The sequence below is a fragment of the Crinia signifera genome, chromosome 4 (assembly GCF_055691185.1).
Source record: "Crinia signifera chromosome 4, ASM5569118v1, whole genome shotgun sequence".
NCBI classification, from domain to species: Eukaryota; Metazoa; Chordata; class Amphibia; order Anura; family Myobatrachidae; genus Crinia; species Crinia signifera.
Window position 1 is genome coordinate 186,810,704 of NC_139220.1, and position 21,653 is coordinate 186,832,356.

The 21,653-nt window shown below is 41.4% G+C and overlaps 1 protein-coding gene across 1 annotated transcript in view; it reads left to right on the forward strand.

Annotated features, from left to right (window-relative positions):
- Nucleotides 1-20,562, forward strand: part of LMF2 (lipase maturation factor 2) — a 39,395-nt gene extending 18,833 nt beyond the window's left edge. Inside the window, exons 8-14 of the mRNA XM_083183219.1 lie at nucleotides 8,969-9,074; nucleotides 11,468-11,564; nucleotides 12,176-12,358; nucleotides 13,199-13,367; nucleotides 14,495-14,606; nucleotides 16,306-16,414; nucleotides 18,559-20,562. Of these exons, the coding sequence (XP_083039345.1) occupies nucleotides 8,969-9,074; nucleotides 11,468-11,564; nucleotides 12,176-12,358; nucleotides 13,199-13,367; nucleotides 14,495-14,606; nucleotides 16,306-16,414; nucleotides 18,559-18,867 (1,085 nt within the window). The 3' untranslated portion in view covers nucleotides 18,868-20,562. The remainder of the gene's footprint in view (nucleotides 1-8,968; nucleotides 9,075-11,467; nucleotides 11,565-12,175; nucleotides 12,359-13,198; nucleotides 13,368-14,494; nucleotides 14,607-16,305; nucleotides 16,415-18,558) is intronic.
- Nucleotides 20,563-21,653: the final 1,091 nt, after the last annotated feature.

Sequence of the window (21,653 nt, forward strand, 5' to 3'; positions counted from 1 at the left end):
TTTTATATTACCTTTAAGGGGAATTTCAATTGCAGGTGTTACCGTAATATGGGGTGTGGTATCATCGGACTTGAATTGCTGGGGCTAACCAATTGCACGCCATTTTTTGGAGCCTGCATCAAAACCCCCCATTAACAGCTGATTTTGGGGCTAATTGGATTGCCCCAGGGGATCAACTAGTTGGTGGTAAATTACATTGGCAAACTGAATCGCCTCTCATAAATTTAAACTTACAACAATTGCACTTATGCAAGTTAATGGGCCCTACACATGGAGTGATTATCAGCCACTTTCTGAATGGTTTTACTAAACTGTTCAGAAAGTATCTGACTATCGATGTGTGTGTGCAGCCAGCCACACAGCAATACAAATGCGCGCCCCCGCAGGACTGCGATATAGAACAGACCTGCTGGTTATGATTGCTCAGAAGCTATAGCACCAACGTTTATATGTGAATTTAAATACTTTTTTTTATTTTTATTTTTTTATTCCACTGAAATCACCTAAACACTTTCAAGGGGAATGTTCTAAACAAATTTAAAAAAAAGGGAAGTTCAAGCAGCGACGGGGATCACAGAGGGCCGTTCTTATTGGAAGAGCTGCCTTTTGTTTTGGTCACTGCAGATTAGTACATCTGCGGTGAGCATCGGCACAATGGACGGAGGGATGCTTGTACATCCCATGCTCTGTGAGATTTTAAATCTCTCTCTCATGCTGAATCTCCCATTATGAATCTCGGCACAAATCTCTTCATGTGTAGGCCCAATTTAGCTCAAGGGAAATCTCTCATGCCGAATCTCCTATTATTAATATCTGGTACAAATCTCTCGTGTGTAGGGCCCTTAAGGATGTAATGCACATTGAGTTGTGTTAATAGACCCCAAACCTGGCAATTCTGCATTGCTCCAGTGCACAGACAGATGCTCTGAAAAGAAGATGTGCCTGTCAGTCACTTCTCATTATACCACTGACAGGAGTGAAAGTTTTGTACTGCTGTATGTGACCCTGTAAACTAATGAATATGGCATAATTTCCTGCAACCATACGACAAAAACTGTATGGGAACTGCATTCAGCTTTGGAGCTGTCATGTATACAAGTGATTTTTAGTGAAATATCTCCTGCCTTGTCTGCACAGTAAATATGGGTGGTACACCAGGTGGTAATTGAATGTCACCTTAAACTGTTTATAAGCTGCTTTTGTGTCGTGCGCAACTGATCACTTAGTCCCTTCTGTCATGCACAGTAAATATACCTGTTACTGTTGTGTGCTTTTAGACATGAAAGTACGAGGAATCTCCTTCTGCTTTTCTTATAGCCTAAAATTAGGCAAGGAAGGCATAATACAGGCACTTAACTGGACCTGCTGTTTCAGTGGGCAGTGTGTTATGCCTGGTATTACTTACGGCTTTGAGACATGAGAGAATATGGTTTTCCTATTATTCAAATGGTACAATGGGGAATGAAACGTTTTCTTGTGGCACAATTAAGAATACTATGCTCAGTGCTATTCAATGTGTCTCATTTTATCGGTTGACTGAAAAACGTGCTGTTTTCGAACCTTGTGTATTTAATTGTGGGTGTTTTTCACCTGTTAGTTTCAAGTCCTTTTTCGACAATGCAGTTTCATATTTTTTTGAGGTGGTCAAAAGTGCATCTGCAAAACTGATAAAAACAAAAGATGAAAACATGCGCAATTTCGACAAATGTGGATCGTCGAGTAATTCGACAAATACATTTTATCTCTTATCTACTGCAGGCATTCCCAACCACGGTCCTCAAGACACACCAACAGTGCAGGTTTTAGTGATATCTAGGCTTCAGCACAGATGGTTTAATCAGAAGCCATCAGATACTAATTAAGTCACCTGTGCTCAAGCCTGGATATCTACCAAACCTGCACTGTTGGTGTGCCTTGAGGACCGTGGTTGGGAATGCCTGATCTACTGTATAAGGCAGGGCTGGGCAACACCGGCCGTCCAGATGTTAGTGAACTACACATCCCAGGATGCTTTGCATTAGTTTTGCTATGTGGCCATGCTGAAACTGATGCAAGGCATGCTGGGATGTGTAGTTCATCAACATCTGGAGGGCCGGTGTTGCCCAGCCCTGCACTTTGGTATATCTGCAGGATGGAAGGTTTTCTTGTGGAAACCACAATATAGTCTGAAAATAGTAGAGTCCGAAAATCCCAGAGTCTTTAGTACTGAACTTTCAGCCAGGCTATCAAAGCTAGTCGCGGGAGATCGGGTCGAAGACACGTATAAGGGATACTGGGGATTCACTTAGTACTATGGTGTATAGATGGGGTACAAAGGAGCCTGTGCACATAAAACATTAAACAGGGTATGCTGGCTCCTCTCCTCTATGCCCCCTCCCACAGCACAGTTTAGAAAAATGTGCCCTCAAGAGAGGATGCACACTCTATAGCTCCAGAGAATTTTTTATTTTTTTTTGGCATGCTGCTTGGACATACAAAGTGAAAACTTAGGGGGCAGATACCGACCTCTTCAGGTGCTGCTCCGATCCCCGCTAAAGGTTCTCGGTAGCTCTGGTGCCATTACAGGGGCAGGGCCAGCAGTGACATTTCCTGCAAGAAACAGCGTGCAGCTTGTTCTGGCTCCTCCAAGGCACTCTAGTCTACAGATTCACTGATACAGGGGTGTTGTACTGGGGGAAAGTAGCTGAAAACGGCTCCCTTTAATGTGTCCCACACACAGGGCGACAATCAGGCAAAACACACACACAAGCGGCACCCCCGACCTCAACCACCCGTGACTCCTCCATCTGCAGAATTCACCCTGGGTCTCAGTGGCGGCTGACCAGGTCCCGCCCAGATGAAGTACTCAGAATCCTCCTGTGATCCATTGCGACAGCGGAGAAAAAAAAATGTCCGCGGCCAGCCAATCTCAGCTTGCCACGTCATCACCCCGCCCTCTAGAGCTGACTATATTAGCCAGCTCAAAAAGGGGGCAGGCAGTCTGCCGGCGGAGGAGGAGCAGAAAAGAGCTCCTGAAGGCAAAGTCCTGGCAGGCGGCGGCCTTCTAAGCATTTTTGCATGGCAAAATGCAAAAATGCTTAGAAGGCCGCCGCCACCAGGTAAAGAATTTTTTTAAAATATTTCCTTTTACAGGGGAACTATAGGTACCGACAGGCCTTTAATGCCCCACATGATGGTACCTGTGGTTCCCCCCAAGTACCAGCATGTGGGGCAGGCTTGCTGGGAACTGTAGTCCTACTGTAAAGGACAATATTAGTGTTTTTTTTAGTGGGGGGCATTATTCTTCATTATTCTTCATTATTTTTCTATTATAGACAAAGATGATGACCCTTCCCCAGGCTCAATTCCAACCCATTATTTAAAATTTTTTTTTTTTTTTTGTTCCCTAAAGTCACCTAAACACTTTTTGTGAGATTTAAAATATCTCATGTTCTCTGCCACAAATCTCTCTCTGTGTGTGGGCCCATTATCTGTGAGACTGGGTTTAGGGGACATCGCTCATGCTGAATCTCCCATTATGAATCTCTGGCACAAATGTCTCCATGTGTAGGGCCCTGGGCTGGGTTTCACTGGGATATGAGTTTAAATTTCACTGATAGCGCCATTACATTCCCACTGGGGCAGACTTGCTTTTATCCCCCCTGTGTTTTCACTGAGTATATATCTTTGTACAAGTGGGACTATTTCTTTCATCATGGGGAGAAAGTGCACTGTATGTAACATCAGGTTTTCCCCTTCCCCTGCTGACACTCATGTATGATCAGTGCAGCCAGCTATCTCAGCATAGTGAAGCCTATGGGGGGGAAACTTCCTGAACCACTGTGGCTGAGTTCAATGAAGACTAGGATGCAGCAGATGTCTCAGCAAATAGCTGCCACTCAGCATCAGACTCAGTTACAGGTGTCTGTGGAAGGTCTACAGAAATCTGACAGACTGGTTGCTTTTTCCTCAGGCTCCGACTCCGCAGAGGAGGAGGAGGTGGAGTCTGTTCTGGAAGAGGTTTATCCAACTCAGGGCCTCGAACCTCTTACTGTGACCATCAGAGATGTTACATATACCTGCTGAGGAATCTGAGGTGCAGCAATCCTTTATCTTTACACAAAAAAAAGGCTAGTGCCACCTTTCCTGATTCTAAGGATTTGGATGACCTTTTCAGAAAAGCTTGGGGATCCCTGGATAAAAAATAAAATTCCAGATTCCCAAGCATCTAATGTCCACCTTCCCCATTGCTTCAGAGGGCAGAGGGGTCTGGGATATCCCACCCGCAGTGGATGCCTTGGTCTCACGCCTATCAAAGACAGCCCTGCCGATTCCTCGGGCTGCTGCCTTAAAGGATCTGGCCGATAGAAAGATTGATAGGGCATTCTAAAATATATTTACACTGCTGCGGGTGCATTTCAGATGCCTAATATTGCAGGCTGCTGGATGACTCGTGGGCGGGCAGTGGTGGAGTAGGCAGCTGGGTGGCGATGCGGGAAGGGATTCTGATTTTAAAAACACTGGGCAGACGCTGAGTGGCTGAATCTCAGTGAGCCAAGTGTCCGGCAAGTGTTTTCAAATTCGGCAGCGCTTCACGTGCCGCCGCCCGGTGAATAGCGCTACTCACTCAGTTACCATCCGCCGGACCAGCGCCACAGAGGGACCCCGCTGCCTACCACACGCCGCAGGGACCCTGCTGCCTGCCCCCCATCAGCTCCCAAGGCATATACATGCAATAAATCACATGCAATTTATTGCATGTATAATCTGGCACAGCAAGTGCCAAAACGTAAGCAGCCTCCTGGGGAGCTGCCAGGCAAACTGGTCCGACTTGTCCTAAGGACAAGTCAGACCCAGTGTATGGGGGCCTTTACTGTTCAGCCTTATGCACATTTACTTTATTATATATATATATATATATATATATATATATATATATATATATATATATATATATATATATATATATATATATATATATATGTATGTAGCAGAAGGGCATGTCACTCCTCCGGGCTTGCAAAGAAGGGACACGGCACACAGAAAGGTGGTCAACGTTTCGGAAGCTTTATTTCCTTTTTCAAGACAAGTAAAGTCAAGTAAAGCTTCCGAAACGTTGACCACCTTTCTGTGTGCCGTGTCCCTTCTTTGCAAGCCCGGAGGAGTGACATGCCCTTCTGCTACAAATATATCGCTTCATTGTGCACCCCGGCGCCTATATTCCTATGGACCTGAGTGCCGGCCACTACTGGTAGATGTAGAGATATATATATATATATATCCAGGTTGGGGTGAAGTGGCCTGTGAACACATGCTCTAATAAATACAAATACAGGGACTCAACACTCTCCATAATGAACTAACTCACCTTAGTATACAATTAATCAAATAAATAATGGGGTTTTAGTTCATGAATTGATCAATGCATTTAAGCTTGCAGCCCATCGCCAAGGGACCCCATTTCACTGCAAGTCCTACACTAACAAAAGTCTCTCAAGAGCCTGCCAACTGCTGACACATCATAGCTAAAGTGGACATGTGTTTTTTCTTGGTTTAAAGCTCATATATATGTGCAATTATGTGCAGCACTCTCGGGATTTTTAGTGAAGAAATGACACTGCGTACATGTGCTGAATTTCTACGTTTCGGTTTTATTCACAAAACCGTCATCGGGAATACAAGTAGTACAGACTGTTACTGCTTAAATAGCCAAATGAACAAATGAAAAAACACTCTTAGTGAACCTCATGTGCAGGATGACCTCATCAGACCTGGCCCCTCCCAAAGTCTGCGCATCATCAATCAATTAAACAATTAACCAATTAGTGACAATTAATCTGAAAAAACCTTCACCTTGTATGTACATTTATACAGAGACTGTGAAAGGTTACATATATTACATATATACAAATGAGTCCCACAGCATGGAAGTATAATATTATGTTGCATTAACCTGGATATCTTTTAACGGCATATCATGTTTAATGTCTAAACAATGCAAAAACAATCAGCGTAACGGATATGTTGCATTTAAGTAAATTCAAAGTTTAATAGCCCAGGTTAATGGTGTAGTGTTTACAGCATACCGCAGTTCCGCAGAACTCATATTATTTATTACAAGTAATTTCGGTTTTAAGAGAAATAGTTTATAGGAAGCATGTATATGAAATATATTCATTGAGACCCCTGGGGGCTAGTGTGTTTAACTCTGATATCCATTTGGTTTCTTTGCGCAAGAGAGCTTTATTATGGTCCCCACCTCTCTGATTATAGGGGACATGATCAATTATTTTGTAGCGCAATTGCGCTAGACTATGCTTGTGTTCCATGAAATGTTTAGCCACTGGCTGTTCCACATTTTTACCGGACAGGGCTAGACGTATGGCGCTTCTATGCTGTCCCATATGCTCTCTGAATTGGCATGTAGTTTTGCCGATATAAAATTTTGCACAAGGGCATCATATGTAGTACACTATGTGCGTGCTGGTACAGCTAAGGACATAATTAATAGGTATTTTTTTACCACTAAGTGGGTGTAGGAAATGATCATGTTTCCATATAGGAGCAGGTAGTGCACCCCAGGCATTTATATACCCCCGGTTTTTTGGTAAGGAAGTGTTCACCCTGTTTTTGCTTAAAAGTGGATATATCCGAATGTACCAACATATCCCTTAGGTTTCTTCCCCTTCTGTAACTGGGTAATAAGCGTTTTTTACTGAGTGATGACAATCCTGGGTCGTTCTGAATTATGGGCCAATGTTTTTTTGCCGTCCTACTTAATGTGTCGCTTGCTGTAGTATAGGTATTCACCCAGACCACGCAGTCCTCTGTTTTGGGATTGCTAATTACCACCGGACTTTTTGGGGGGGGTCACTAGCGCTTTACTGATGGCTTCTTCCAATAATCTGTTTGAGTAGCCTCTTTGCAAGAATTTTATTTTCATTTTTTGCATTTGAGCTAATTTATCTATGGGGTCTGTGCATATTCTGTGAACTCGCAGGAACTGTGAGTATGGGAGACCTTTTTTAAGTGATGGTGGATGAAAGCTTGTAGCTGCTAGTAGGGTGTTACAGTCCGTGGGTTTTGTGTACAGTGAGGTAGTTATTTGATTATTTTTAATCATAACAGCAACATCAAGAAAGTGTACACAGTCACTGTTGACTTCAAAGGTAAATTTGATATCTGGATCTAGCTCATTAATGTCCAACATCATGTTTGTAAAAGCTTCTTTGGTATCACACCAGATTATAAACACGTCCTCTATATATCTGGTGAAAAAATGGATCTTGCTGGCATATTTCTCTGAAAAGAACAGACGTTTCTCTATTTCAAACATAAAAGCGTTTGCATAGGCAGGTGCTACGCAACTGCCCATCGCACAGCCCTGCACCTACCTATACAACACGCCATCAAACAAGAAATAATTTCTGTCAATTGCCATAAAGAGGAGTTCAATAAAAAAGGAAACACAAGGGCCAACATAATGTTCAGAGTCTTGTAGTAACTTACGTACAGCTTCAGTTCCCCTTGTTGTTGGAATGTTCGTGTATAAGCTAGTTACGTCTGCGGTGCAGAGCAGGCAATCTTCAGGCAAAGGTCCCAAAGCATCCAGTTTCTCCAAGAACGTGTTAGTGTCTTTAAGGTAAGTCTGTTCTTGTTGAACAATAGGCTGCAGGTAGTAGTCCAAGTATTTTGATACATCGTAGAATAGCGAATCCCGGGCTGAGACTATTGGTCTGCCCGGGGGATTGTCTCTGTCCTTATGGAGCTTGGGGATTGTGTAAAAGACCGGGATTTTAGGGCTTGTGGTAAGCAAATTGTTGGCCGTTTCCATTGTGATCCAGTTGTGTCCGACCGCCCTCTGTAAGAGGTCTTCTAGATCCTTAGTGTACGTTGCTGTAGGGTCTGTACTTCATTTGGTGTACACTTTTGTATCCGTAAGTTGCCGTATAGCTTCACCACGATACGCCTCTATGTCCTGTATGACTAGGGCTCCCCCCTTGTCTGCGGGGCCCGGTCTGATGAGGTCATCCTGCACATGAGGTTCACGAAGGGTGTTTTTTCATTTGTTCATTTGGCTATTTAAGCAGTAACAGTCTGTACTACTTGTATTCCTGATGACGGTTTTGTGAATAAAACCGAAACGTAGAAATTCAGCACTTGTACGCAGTGTCATTTCTTCACTAAAAATCCCGAGAGTGCCGCACATAATTGCACTTTATCTACACCCTCAGGTGAGGGCACCGGGTGAAGTTTATAAAGTCTCAATGGGTGAGTGCCAGATACCAAATCGAATCTATATCTTCTATGCTTGCCATCACCATGTTTTACAAAATGAATTGTGTTGGCAAAGGATAGATTTGATTGTAAGGTGCTGCTGAGTTTTTTGGTGGCATACTTTATTTCTGGTTCTCCTTATTGGTTATTTTAGTCTGCATTTGAATGTTGTGTGTTTCCCAATGTAACATATGAGAATCTGGATGTGTACTTTTTTTTTTTTTTTTACCATTTAGTTTAATTGTGAGCTGAACGATTTTCCATTTGTTCACGTCTTTTGATCGATTAAGAAATGTGTTGATTGTTGTTGCTCTTAATGTCCTTCTGTTAAACCTGCTTTGGTATGGATTGTCAGCTCCAAGTCATGCCTGTACTATATTGTCAGCAGGGAGAGTAGACTTATTTTAACTTAAACTTCTGTCCCAGAATCCTGGTTACCATGGCAGATCATTTCTTTGCACTTCTTTCTGCTGAAGGTATTTTCTTGATTAGATCTGGTGGATTTTGTTATGTATTTGTCCCTTTCGGTTATGTGAAATGTAGGGATAGGAGGAGATGGGGCAATATCGTAAGGCTTCTCACCCCTTTTTTTATTTTATTTCTTTACATTTATAATTTCTCATGGGTGGTGCTTAACACTCTCTTTAGACTAACTTGCCTTTTTGTGGGGGTAAAATTGATCTTTAAGACATTACTTTTCCCTTTCCTACAGCATTTACATACCATGACTTTCTACAGTGGCTTCGCACTCTCACCTTTCCGTCTATTTGGATAGCAATTGCTTCTCTAACTTGGGAGATTCTCAAAGGAATGTACAGGTGAGGACACATTTTGCATGTCATGTATTGTTTGTGAGTGTGTTTTAATAGCCTCTATCTGTAAATTCACAAACAACTCATTGGAATACCTCCATTCCAAAGATTAAAAGCTATCCTAGGTTCTTATGCACATGCAATGCTATTGACTAAAGGTGCATACACACTGGGCCCAGCATGTATGCGCCTTCACACTGGCCCTTATTCTTGTTCAATCACAAAGGGAAATTCCTTCTGATATGGACAAAACCATGTGCACTGCAGGTGGGGTAGATGTAACTTGTGCAGAGAGAATTAGATTTGGGTGGGGATTTACTTCAAAGTGAGATCTATATTGCAGTGTAAATATAACACAGCCAGTATTTTCCCTGCACAGGAACAAAATAACACACAAATCTAACTCAAGTTACATCTGCCCCTCCTGCAGTGCACATGGTTTTGTCCATTTGAGAAGGAATTTGCCTTTGCAAGTGAACCAGAATAAGAGCCACTGAGTGATTTTCGCCCGTCTCGGTGATTTTTCCTCGTGGTGGACAGCTTTCAATAGCAGGACACTATGGAAAGCCGTCCACCCCGATGCTCATCTGCTTGTAATACCAGTGAGTGGCAGCTGGTGATGAGGTACTCTTTACTTAGAAGGGCGGCCATCTCGGGCATTGAATGCACTAAAAAATCAGGTGCGATGCGACAGACGAGATGCCCGAGATTTCCCATAGGGAACAATGTTAAATGTCTCAATTGACCCGATTTTCCTGTTCAATGCCTCAATTGACCCAATTTTTCCATAGGAAACAATGTTAAATGGGCCACAGAGGCCAAATAGGCACCCTGAAGTGAATAATGGCCACCCGAATTGTTAACGCCACCCCACGATCAACGTCAACCCGAAGCGTGGCGAGCGCAGCGGTACGCGTCCTACGACCTTTTCATACCCCCACTATCCACGTCGGCGTGGAGTTGAGAATAGAAAGTGTGGCGAGCGCAGCGAGCCACCGAGCCCGAAGCGTGGCGAGCGGACGCTGATACCTTCACAGGTATCCGCGTCCCCTCGCGGGCTTCACAGCTGTCCGCGTACCCTCGCGGGGCACGCTGCGCTCGCCACGCTTCTGGCTCGCTGCGCTCGCCACACTTTCTATTCTCAACTCCACGCCGACGTGGATAGTGGGGGTATGAAAAGGTCGTAGGACGCGTACCGCCGCCCCTCGCGGGCACGCTGCGCTCGCCACGCATCGGGTTGACGTTGATCGTGGGGTGGCGTTAACAATTCGGGTGGCCATTATACACTTCAGGGTGCCTATTTGGCCTCTGTGGCCCATTTAACATTGTTTCCTATGGAAAAATCGGGTCAATTGAGGCATTGAACAGGAAAATTGGGTCAATTGAGACATTTAACATTGTTCCCTATGGGAAATCTCGGGCATCTCGTCGGTTGATCGCACCCGATTTTTTTAGTGCATTCAATGCCCGAGATTTTTTACTAACGATGCCCACGATCAAAATCGTGGGCGCCCTTCTAAGTAAAGAGTACCGGTGATGATGTGGGAACTAGCATCAGCACTGATCACTGGTCCTTACACACTGGGCGGCTTTTGAGCTGGAAACAACTCAAAGCTGCTGGTAGTAGCCTACCAGTTACAGAAAGAGATTTCTGCAATTTGACAACTGGTCTTACTGTATTGCCATTTTATGTCCAGCAGCAAAATCATGCCTGTTATACCATATGGCTCTCCAGATGTTAAACTACAAGTTCCAGCATGCCCTGCTATAGTATTGTTACTATGGAATACCAGTCACTACAGGTTGGCCGGTCCTACCTGACACTATCTCACAGCTGGCTATAACTTGCATGCTATTATTACCCCGATGTCTCTGAATTTTGTATCTAGTTTATACTGGTAAAAGGAATCAAAACCATTGAATTGAAGAATTGAAACTGAAATCTCTTTAAATTCAGCTGCTTCCATTTACAAAAGTGCTGAGCATCTAATAGAAAAGGGAAGCTACACCATCTTATGAGACCAGCAAGGAAGATCCTATCCTAGAGAGACAGGGAAAATGACAATTTGTGTGTGAAGATTGTGAAATTTAATACATACTGTAGGTAAAATTACCTATTAGCAACAGTCACCTGTCAAAAGTTATAACCATAGCGTATATACATATTAATTGTCCATTTTGTAAATAATCCACACCATGTAACATTCATAATGCCTGTAATTTGGTAATTGTTCTTAACTGGTGTGTCTATATATGTGAATATACTGTTAATGTGTTTAATGTGAAGCTTCTTTTCATATGCGTATGGTGGAATCAAAATATTTCATGTTTTATTCAAGTGTGTTGGTGCTCATTGGCCAATAAAACTTATTAGGAAATGTATTTCTTTCCCTTATCAGGAGTGCAGTGGTGCATGGTCTTTTCTGGAAGCTCTGGGCAACAGTGCAATGGATCATATTCTCTTTTGCTGCAGTCGGGATGTTTGCAGTCAGCTTGGTGAGACTATATACCATGTTCTTTTTATGTCAGGGTTGCCGACTTTAAGAATCTCCTCTCCGGGAGGAGCTCGGAGAGGAGACTTTCAGGGGACGAGGCTTGATCGTGGCGTCATTAAGCCCCACCCCCATGATGCAAAATAGCAGAATTCACAGATCTCTGTGGAGGGGCGGGGCTAAAATGACTCGCTTGTGACCTTTTAGCTCTGCCCCCTCAGACCCGCGGATTGCGGCATTTAAATGCCGACGTCGGGGGGAAGACGGCTGCGATCGGGGGGGGTCACAGTGGGGGTCCCCCTGAATCCGGGAGGGTTGCCCACCTTTCCGGGAGGGGTACCCGATTTTCGGGAGACTCCTGGCCATTCCGGGAGGGTAGGCAACCCTGTTATATGTTGAACTTTTAAGTAATATTTGAAAAATGTGTTTGCTGACTAAAGTTACCAAAGAAAATGTTACACAGCAAATGATCATTTAAAAAAAATATTATAATTAAAGCTGGGTTATCGGATTCTTGGAAGATTTTTCAATGTTTGCACTAACCGTTTTTTGTTTGTTTTAATTTCTGTTCTTTCATTTTGCAATTTCTAAGTTTTCAGTCTGTTTTGCCCCCAGGTACCTTATACATATATAGACTTTGAGACTAACAGCCAGCTGTGGCCTTCTGTGCATCGGCTGTTTAAATCTGTGGATCAGTACCAGGTGGCAAACTCTTATGGTTTATTTAGAAGGATGACTGGTGTTGGAGGTCGGCCAGAGGTTGTGTTAGAAGGAAGTTATGACAAAGCGACATGGACGGTAAATACAGGGGAGGGGTTTGTGTGGTAAATTAAGTTAATATACAGGAGTGTTTGCCAGCTTGCATACAAAAAACGAAAGATATCACAGCGCTAATTAAGAACCGAAATTATAACATACCATGGGATATGTAAAATGTAGTACGAGCTTATATAATGTAAATAAATAGTGATAAAACCAAATGGTGATGGCTACGTGCAGTTTACATCCTATAAGCTCTTAATAAATAGTTTATTTTACATATTCCATGGTATGTATTTAATTTATCCTCTTAAATAGCGTTGTTACCTCCACATATGTAGCGACCCTGCTGAGTGTTCTGAGCGATGTTAGATCGTGATGCGCCAGCGCTGTCGTTCACTGCTTAGCGAACGGCTTAATGCCACCCAGCCAAATGCCCGCTGCCTCTAACTGCCATGTGAGATAACAGCCATGTAACATTGGCTGATGAAGCATGTGACAGATCACATTAAAAAGGCTGCCTTGTGACAAATGCTAGCAACTAGCCGGCCTGTCATAAGACTTTGTCTTCTTTTAGAAGACATTGTCCTCAACTTGGCAAAGGTTTTGTCTTCAGCCAGCAAATAAATAATTTCCATGAGAATGCTTTTTTGTTGTGTGTGTGGTGTTGGGCTCTCATGGTCTTGTGTTATACAGTAAATAGGCTTAGAACCCACTTCTACAATGTCTTATAAGAGACTATATTGCACTATACAAAGATTCTGAGATTTATTGATTAAATGGAAAACAACTCAATCTAGTTGACTTTCTTACAAAGAAGATATTTTAACAGAGGTTTTTTGTTGTTGTTTATAGCCCATTCTGTTTTCTTTCCACCAGGAGATAGAGTTCATGTACAAGCCAGGAAATGTGAGCACAGCTCCTCCAATAGTCACACCGCACCAACCACGCCTGGATTGGCAGATGTGGTTTGCGGCCCTAGGACCTCATTCGGAGAGTCCTTGGTTCACCAGCTTTGTGTATCGACTTCTACAGGGCAATAAAGATGGTGAGTGATGGAGTAAGCTGCGAGTGACAACGCTGGGATGTTTTTAGCCTGGGAGCAATGGTCATAGAAGAAAATCTTGGGCCTTATTTTGGTTCACTCTTTCTGACAAAATCCTTCTTAGATGGACAAAACCATGTGCACTGCAGGGGAGCATATGCAAAATGTGCAGAGAGAATTAGATTTGGGTGGGGTTTTACTTCAAAGTGAGATCTATATTGAAGTGTAAAAATAAAGCAGCCAGTATTTTCTCTGCACAGAAACAAAATTACTCACCCAAATCTAATTCTCTCTGCACATGTTACATCTTCCCCCTGCAGTGCACATGGTTTTGTCCATCTAAGAAGTATTTTGTCAGAAAGAGTGAACCAAAATAAGGCCCCTTGTCTTCTTAAATAAGTGCATGTTTGTGTTAAATGTGCTGGTGGTGAGGTTCCATTTTTATTGAAATGTAATTTCACAGTTATTTAAATATTATTGCATAACATTCTTGAAATGGGAACATTAGAACATAGTGAATTATAATAGTAGTTTTAGTTGGCTTTTATGTTTCTTTAAAGTATACATTTGTTACCTTACTTCTCTGCTGCACCTGTAATAAGTTTACATTTAAATAAAGTGCAGCAATGATCAGCAACTCTGTTTCTGTAATGGTATGAACAGAGGTTTCATTATTCTCTAGTCCTAGGAGGCAGGGCTTGGGGAAACCAGATTCCCATTTCCCTGCATCTCCTCAGGTCAGTTGTGTTGGGATGTTTTCAGTCCTCAGCTTTAGGTACTTGTGTTAATTTTTCCATTATTTGCTTTTCTTTGTATATGATAATGACCAGTTTGGGTGTCGTCTCTTTAAGCAGAAGATGTAGCTGTGTATTAATAGATTTGTGCCTAGGTGCCAGCATTTCTCCCATTTTATTCACTACATCCCTGCCAAAACTTTAACAAATGATGCACTCCATGTTTTACAGACATTCATTTTGTTCATGAACCTCTTCCATAAATCTGTTATTTAATCCGCACATCATTTTCAGCAACTACCACTCCTTTGGGACCCCAAAAGCTATTTGGGTTTACATATTTTATGTTGTGTCAACAAAATAATTGTGCAACGTGTGTACTTTTTTTCTTTATAGTGGTGAGACTGGTGCAGAATGAAGAGTCCATGTATCCTTTTCACTCACAGCCGCCTCATTATATAAGAGCTCAGCTGTACAAATATTGGTTTACAGAGACTGATCAAACAGGGTGAGTCTCCTCATCAATTTATTACCATATTGTTTAACATTGGAATATATAAAACCTTAAGCTCTTTACAATGGAGAATTCATTCATTTTGACCATGACCAACAAAATGTGACAAGGTTTTTGTATATAATACAGAGTAAGTGTTCCCTCCCCCAGTGCCCACTGAATCAGCATACCATAAATCCCCTTTAGGGTATGGCGCCTTTTCTTCAACGCCTTTTACACAATGGGTATGTTTTGGATTAATGTATTAGAGACCACCTTTCCACCTAGGGCAATGAATGGATTCGCAGAACATCAAAGTATCCCAATAAAATAAGGAAAGGATTGCGTGTAATGTAATACTGTTTATTAAGTACAATAGCCAAAGATAAAAAAGGACTGACAAATATGCTCAAATGCATATCAATAAGTAGTCAGTGAAACGCCCTGGGAATAGCCACTGAAGTCTCGGGATCTTGTAAATGTCCTCCAAATGTACACCCCAGATGCCCTGCTACAGCTCACTTAAACTCCATTATGGGTCTTTCTCAAAGAGAATGCGGCTGCTACTGACTCCATTATCAAGTGATCAACTTGATCATTTGGGGTCTGGGAGTTTTGGGAATGCCAAGGAACAGTGAGGTTGCTGAGGCCGAGCCTATAACAATGGACTGTTAATAATGCAATTTATATCAATTTAACAGTGCAGGCTTTGCAACTCCAAACCTGATGGTAAAGCATTATGTTTGAATTTACCTGTGCAGGTTGAGTATACCTTATCAAAAATGCTCGGATTTTTGGATAACGGATTATTCCGTATTTTAGAATATTTTCATATTTCAATTATGTATTTTGAGGTATCTTGCATTTATTTTGTACAAACACATCAAACACATGAAATACAAATATATTTTATTTGTGCATAAAACAAGGTTTCAAAACATGAATCAAAATATGTGTGTACTATCTCAGATATTGAATGTGAATGGCAAGCAATCATTGTCTTGCACATATTTAGTGCCAGTTACATATCATGTCCTCCGTAGTGCCAGTTACATATAATGTCCTCCGTAGTGCTGTTACATATCATGTCCTCAGTAGTGCTAGTTACATATCATGTCCTCAGTAGTGCCAGTTACATATCATGTCCTCAGTAGTGCCAGTTACATATCATGTCCTCAGTAGTGCCAGTTACATATCATGTCCTCAGTAGTGCCAGTTACATATCATGTCCTCAGTAGTGCCAGTTACATATCATGTCCTCAGTAGTGCTGTTACATATCATGTCCTCAGTAGTGGCAGTTACATATAATGTCCTCAGTAGTGCTGTTACATATCATGTCCTCAGTAGTGCTGTTACATATCATGTCCTCAGTAGTGCCAGTTACATATAATGTCCTCAGTAGTGCTGTTACAAATGTCTCCAGTAAGTTTTTTTCACTTTCTGGAATGTATGGTTTTCGGAATAATTTGGATAACAGATATTTGGGTAAGGGATACTCAACCTGTATTGGAAATCTCTGACTGAACATCCTTAAAGCTTCTTGTAATAGTTGTGTGTAGTCTCTGATTCATGTTGTTTATCTTCACAAGCTGTATTTTATTTATTTATTGTTCAAATTTTGATGTTTTTCTATTTTTCCTTTTCATTAGTCTAACCTGCACTTGAATCTTCTTATATACTCAGCATTAATTCCAACCTCTATTACTTTTCCAGACACACGTCAAGTGATTGGTGGCGCCGGCGGACTGTTGAGGAATTCTACCCTGTGGCATTCATAGGAGACCACGCATTTGAAACCCTTCTAAACCAACATGGATTCAAGGTATGTAAGGATGTGTAATCACAGTTTAACTTTAATGATGTGTAGAAATTACTACTTTAAAATTATTTCTTCTTTACTTTTAAACCATTTCAGGACATGAAAAATGCTTATAGACCTTCCTTTTAGGATTCGTACACGATAAAATATTTATTATATTTGTTACCACGCACATTTACATCCTCACCCTTTAGGGGAACACTGTTATTTTTCTAATCATTCTCCACAGTATAGTAGAGAAATTATAAGTTAGGAATGGAAACTAATTCAAACCTAGATGCCCTTACCACATACCTTTTTCATAGTCATTCGCAAACCACAAATAGTCCTTCCACCACAATGGCTCACTCTGCATGAGCAAAGTTCTGAGAATCCGAGCCAATAAAAAAATGGGAAAAGACACTGGTGATGAAGAGGCCTCTCCTATTCACTAAGGGAGGGGTGACTTTAACAAGGCAATGCACCATTTGTGTTAGGCAATGGGCCCAGACCTCTGCTTAACAGTATATTGTATCACCTATACTGAAGTAATTTGAGTTGTCCTCAAGTGGAATGTGTTTGTGTCAATCACTGGTTCTAGGTACCTAGCTGTTCCATTTAGGGGCCAATAAGGCACTGCTCTGGGAGCATGGATTTATTTGTATAAGTTACAGTGGGAGCGGTTTCTCTAAATACACTTAAACATCCTGTACTTACCTGATCCACTGCTCTTTTCCCAGTTACAGTCAAACGACCTCACCACTCCCTGAGTACTGTTTTGCCTTCTAGTGTAGCTGTTCATTATTTCCTGGCTTTGCTGTTTGACATTCTGGACTCTGTGCCTTGGCTTCTTCTCACTTCCACTCTGATTTCCCCTGGCTTTGTTCCTGTTGACCTTGCCCCTAAATCATTTTTGGCAACCTGCTGCAGGCATGGCCATGTTTCTGGTTTCTACTTTATTAACCCTTCAATTACCAGCAATTGTGAACAAGCCCCAAAATCTGCACTTTTGCAGTCTTTAAGCAGCAGCAGCTAACATTACATCTGTATGTAGACCTGTATGCACACTGCTCCGACTCTCTGACCTTAATGAGGTACCGTAGTTTAATTTTTCTCCTGGTCTGTCTAATTCCCATGACAGGAAAGCACGTTGCACAACAGAAATATATGGTAGTTATCAACTGTGTAATGTTGTTTATGGAACATTTCCATAAAACCACATTCCAATGCTTGTTACATATCTTCATATCTCAATAGATTTGGGGAATTCTGTATTAACTACAAAATTCTACATTTTGTGACATATTATGCAGATCTAGGGTGTCTATCCTTGTACTCCATTGGGTATGCTTATAAAGTGGTGGCTTTTTATTATCCAAAATTTTGAGTATTACTAATATTAAGTGCAAAATACGCAGAGCTTTGCAGTGAATGTTAGATTTTGGACAAATTACCTCAGAGATTTCAATTACTAACTACTTCCAAAAGCCTGCAAATGGTTCTCCGATTCAAGAGGAAATCTGCATTCTCTTACTGAGCTCCCCATTTCCGGATCAACCTTCTGTGCAGCTGAAATCTGCCACCTGTATAAAATGGTCACTGTGTTCTAAAAGTCATTGTACTATCTATCAGGCCACAGTGGTATTTTACGTATACAGTACATACCGCAACAGAAAAGTTATCTCTTTGTGTTTCTATAATACTTTGTGTTTGTATAATACTTGATAAACAGTGAAATGATATCTGTAGAAGTAAGAAAACATAATTAAGTCTGCATAAAAGTGCTGAATCCGATTGTTGTGCGCTTGTATGTTAAGCTAGCCATATGTCAACAGATTGAGTGTCAGATCTGGCTGGTTGGAACAAAAACCTGGTAATATGAGTGACCGTTTTTGTCAGTTTTCCAGCATTTTAAAGTAAATGGTCAACTGTCATCTGCTCTCATCCATTACCAGGTTTTAGTTCCAACCAGCCAGATCTGTAGATGTATGGCCAGCTTAGTCTGATCTTACTTTTGGTCAAACTGAATTATCAGCAAGTGATTGTACAGTATAAGGCTGTTTTTTTTTTAACCTAGGAAGAATGGTCCTTGCATTATTTTGTGGCTTTATATTGCAGTGTACAATCTTGTTTTATATGTAGTCTTTTTTTTTTTTTATTTCCTTAAGGACAAGCCACCTACTCGTAGGTCACCAGATGCTCTCCTCCAATCTGCATTAAGCATTATTCGAGATTTTCTGCAACTCTACCCTGCACCCTTGCTTCTGCACTCACTACTCATTACTATATTTGTCATGTATTCCCTGCAAACTTTATTTGGGAGAGGGAGCAAGTCAGGAGTTTCCAAGCAGCGTGGCCACAGCAAGCCACAAAGTGATAAGAAAAAACAGAAAGTGAACAGTGGACAGGGATCTTCTACGGCTCCCGGGTCTGGAGGGGATGCTGGGCACAACAGCAAGAGGCGCGAGAAGAGCTAATGATGAGCCAAGGATCCAAGAACAACATTTCAGCTAGCACAACCGTCCATAAACCCAGGGTTCAACTGCTCATTATAACATTTATACACTGGTGGGGCTTCACGCTTTTCAATAAGCTGTTTGTCGTTCACTTGCAGGCATTTAATCCCTATGAAATCTCTTGTAACAAATCGATCCATAACCATTTTAGTTGTAAGTTTTTGTATTAAAGAACATAAAAAATAAACACACAGAGACACATAAATATATAAATACAAACACAAACCCACTTCAACCATGAATAAGTGAATACCTTGGGTTCCTTCTACATAATTCATACAATACTGTTTGTAGATTCCGAACCATTTATACTAGTTCAGGTGCCATACTGAGTTTTTATAGGTCGGTCCTGTGGGGTTCATTTGGCATTCTTTGGTATATGATTCAATCTCATATAATAATAACATTCTGCGGAATTTACTCTGCATTAATTTGCCAGAAATACATTATTGCCCATAGTGGGAGCTAGGTTTTTTTTTTTTTTTTTATTTGTATGATTTTTAGAATGAGAAACCACCAAAAGCAAAAAGTGCCTTGTTACTTTATACTCGTCAATCTTCTCCAAAGCCATAAGTGCCTTTATTGTTATTGTATGTAAGTTGGAGTCAAGTTGCCTGGCTAAAAAAAAAAACACTTGTGGTTAACTTTTACTTTAAATGTCTGTTACGAGCAACACACACACACACACACACACACACACACACACATTATCACACATTATCACACATTATATGATATATATATATATATATATATATATATATATATATATATATATATATATATATATTAATAAAATGTGTGTGTTAGGGTATCTTTTTATTTTATGTCGGGGTTGTTCGTTCTTGTGTTTAAGATTTCTTTGCTGAAATTTGTGCATGTGTCCTCGTGACAAGTACATACACACAAGCACACCCTATACAAAATAAAACTAGATTATGCATCATACCAAGCAATTCAAGGTAAAAATCAACATTGTTACAGCTCAAGAAGGCTTTAAGGTGTACCTTAAAATAAGCACGGACGGGACACAACTTTTGCAAATTTAGGTAAATGTTGGGGCATGTCTGAGTAAAATGACATGCCCCAACATTTACCTTAATTTTTTAGCCAATAATTTCCTTAAATAAAGATGATTTCTTCCTTGTAATGACAAGGATAAATCAAATGCACTTTTTTTTTTTATTAAGAAATAAACCTAGGTCAACTGGTGCTGCAGAGCTGGGGAAGCTCTCTTAGGTCAGAAATTAAGTAAGATGTACATTCATAGTGTTACCTTTTAAAATTAGTCATTTGTTCTTGTGTTTTATTATTTGTAGCTCCATTGTGGAGGAGAGCTCTGTTTGTGTAGTACTTGCAACTTATGGTAATGCAGAACTGTGTTTTTGTTTCTGGCTTTGCACACCTGCACAACCTCAAAAGCAACAAGCTGTGCACTAATCTTTTGAGATACAACTAGCAATTGGTGTATCCTAGCCAAGCTTCTTTTTGCAGTCAGGTTTTGCCTAGTGTACTTGAAGTCTTTATGGAGCAACCTTGCCCTCATAACTTCCAAATCGATTGCTTCTGTATTTTATGTTCAGATTCTGTCCGATTGGTTTTTATGCATATTGTGGTGATGATTTTGTATTTTCTAATAAATTTGCATAGCTGTGTCATTGCTCTTGTTAATGTCAATCAGCATTTCCTAAGAATAACTGCACATGAAGTCATATTTGGTGGCTGTATTGGACTGCAGCATTATAAATGTATTTTATATGATATGAGTACACCTTTTTCTTCACCATCAATCGAATATATGATTCATCAAAACTTGCAAGACCCATGATAAGTGTACATACAAATCAGCAGGTTAATAAAGATGGTGTTATGGATCCTCTATTTGCATCTTCTACAGCTATTGCCCTTGTATTCTGCATTATATGAGGGTGGATCAATAAGTACTTGTGTTTAAAGACAGATAGCTTTGCTGAGGAAAGTTGGTATTACTGTCGTGTACTGCCATATTTCAAACAATGCCAGGTACGGGATGCAGTAAAAATCCCGGTGGTCGGGATCCCGGCGTTCAGAATCCCGACGCCGGAATCCCGACCGCCGAAATGCCGACACATTCTCCCTCCTGGGGTGTCCACGACACCCCTGGAGGGAGAATAAATTAGCGTGCCGAGCGTAGCGAGGCACCAGGCCCGCTGCGTGGCGAGCGCAGCGAGCCCGCAAGGGGGGGCGATCCACGTCCCCCCCCCCTTTGTCGGGATTCCGGCGTCGGGATTCTGAACGCCGGGATTCAATACTGAATCCGCGCAGGTACTTATGTATTATCTGGGCTCCCATGTTAAATGCACCCCATTTTTTCATACCCCTACTATCCAACTATGCACGGAGTTGATTTTATATAGTGTGGCGAGCGCAGCGAGCCACCGTGCCTGAAGCGTGGCGAGGGGACGCGGTCTCATAAGAAAAATGGCAGCCCAGATATTACATAAGTACCCAATGCCATTTTAGATTGAATCATAGGTTAGTGTTTTTTTCCACTACGACAATGCACCAGCTCCCTCATCCGGAATTATTGAGGCCAAATTGCATGCATTGCACTATGAATTGTTGCGCATCCACCGTACTCACCTGACTTGGCTCCCTGTGACTTCTTTCTGTTCCCTAACATGAACAATGGCTCGCGGGGAAAAAAAACAAACAGCAATTCATAGCACAATTCATGCAATTTGGCTGCAACAATTCCGGATGAAGGA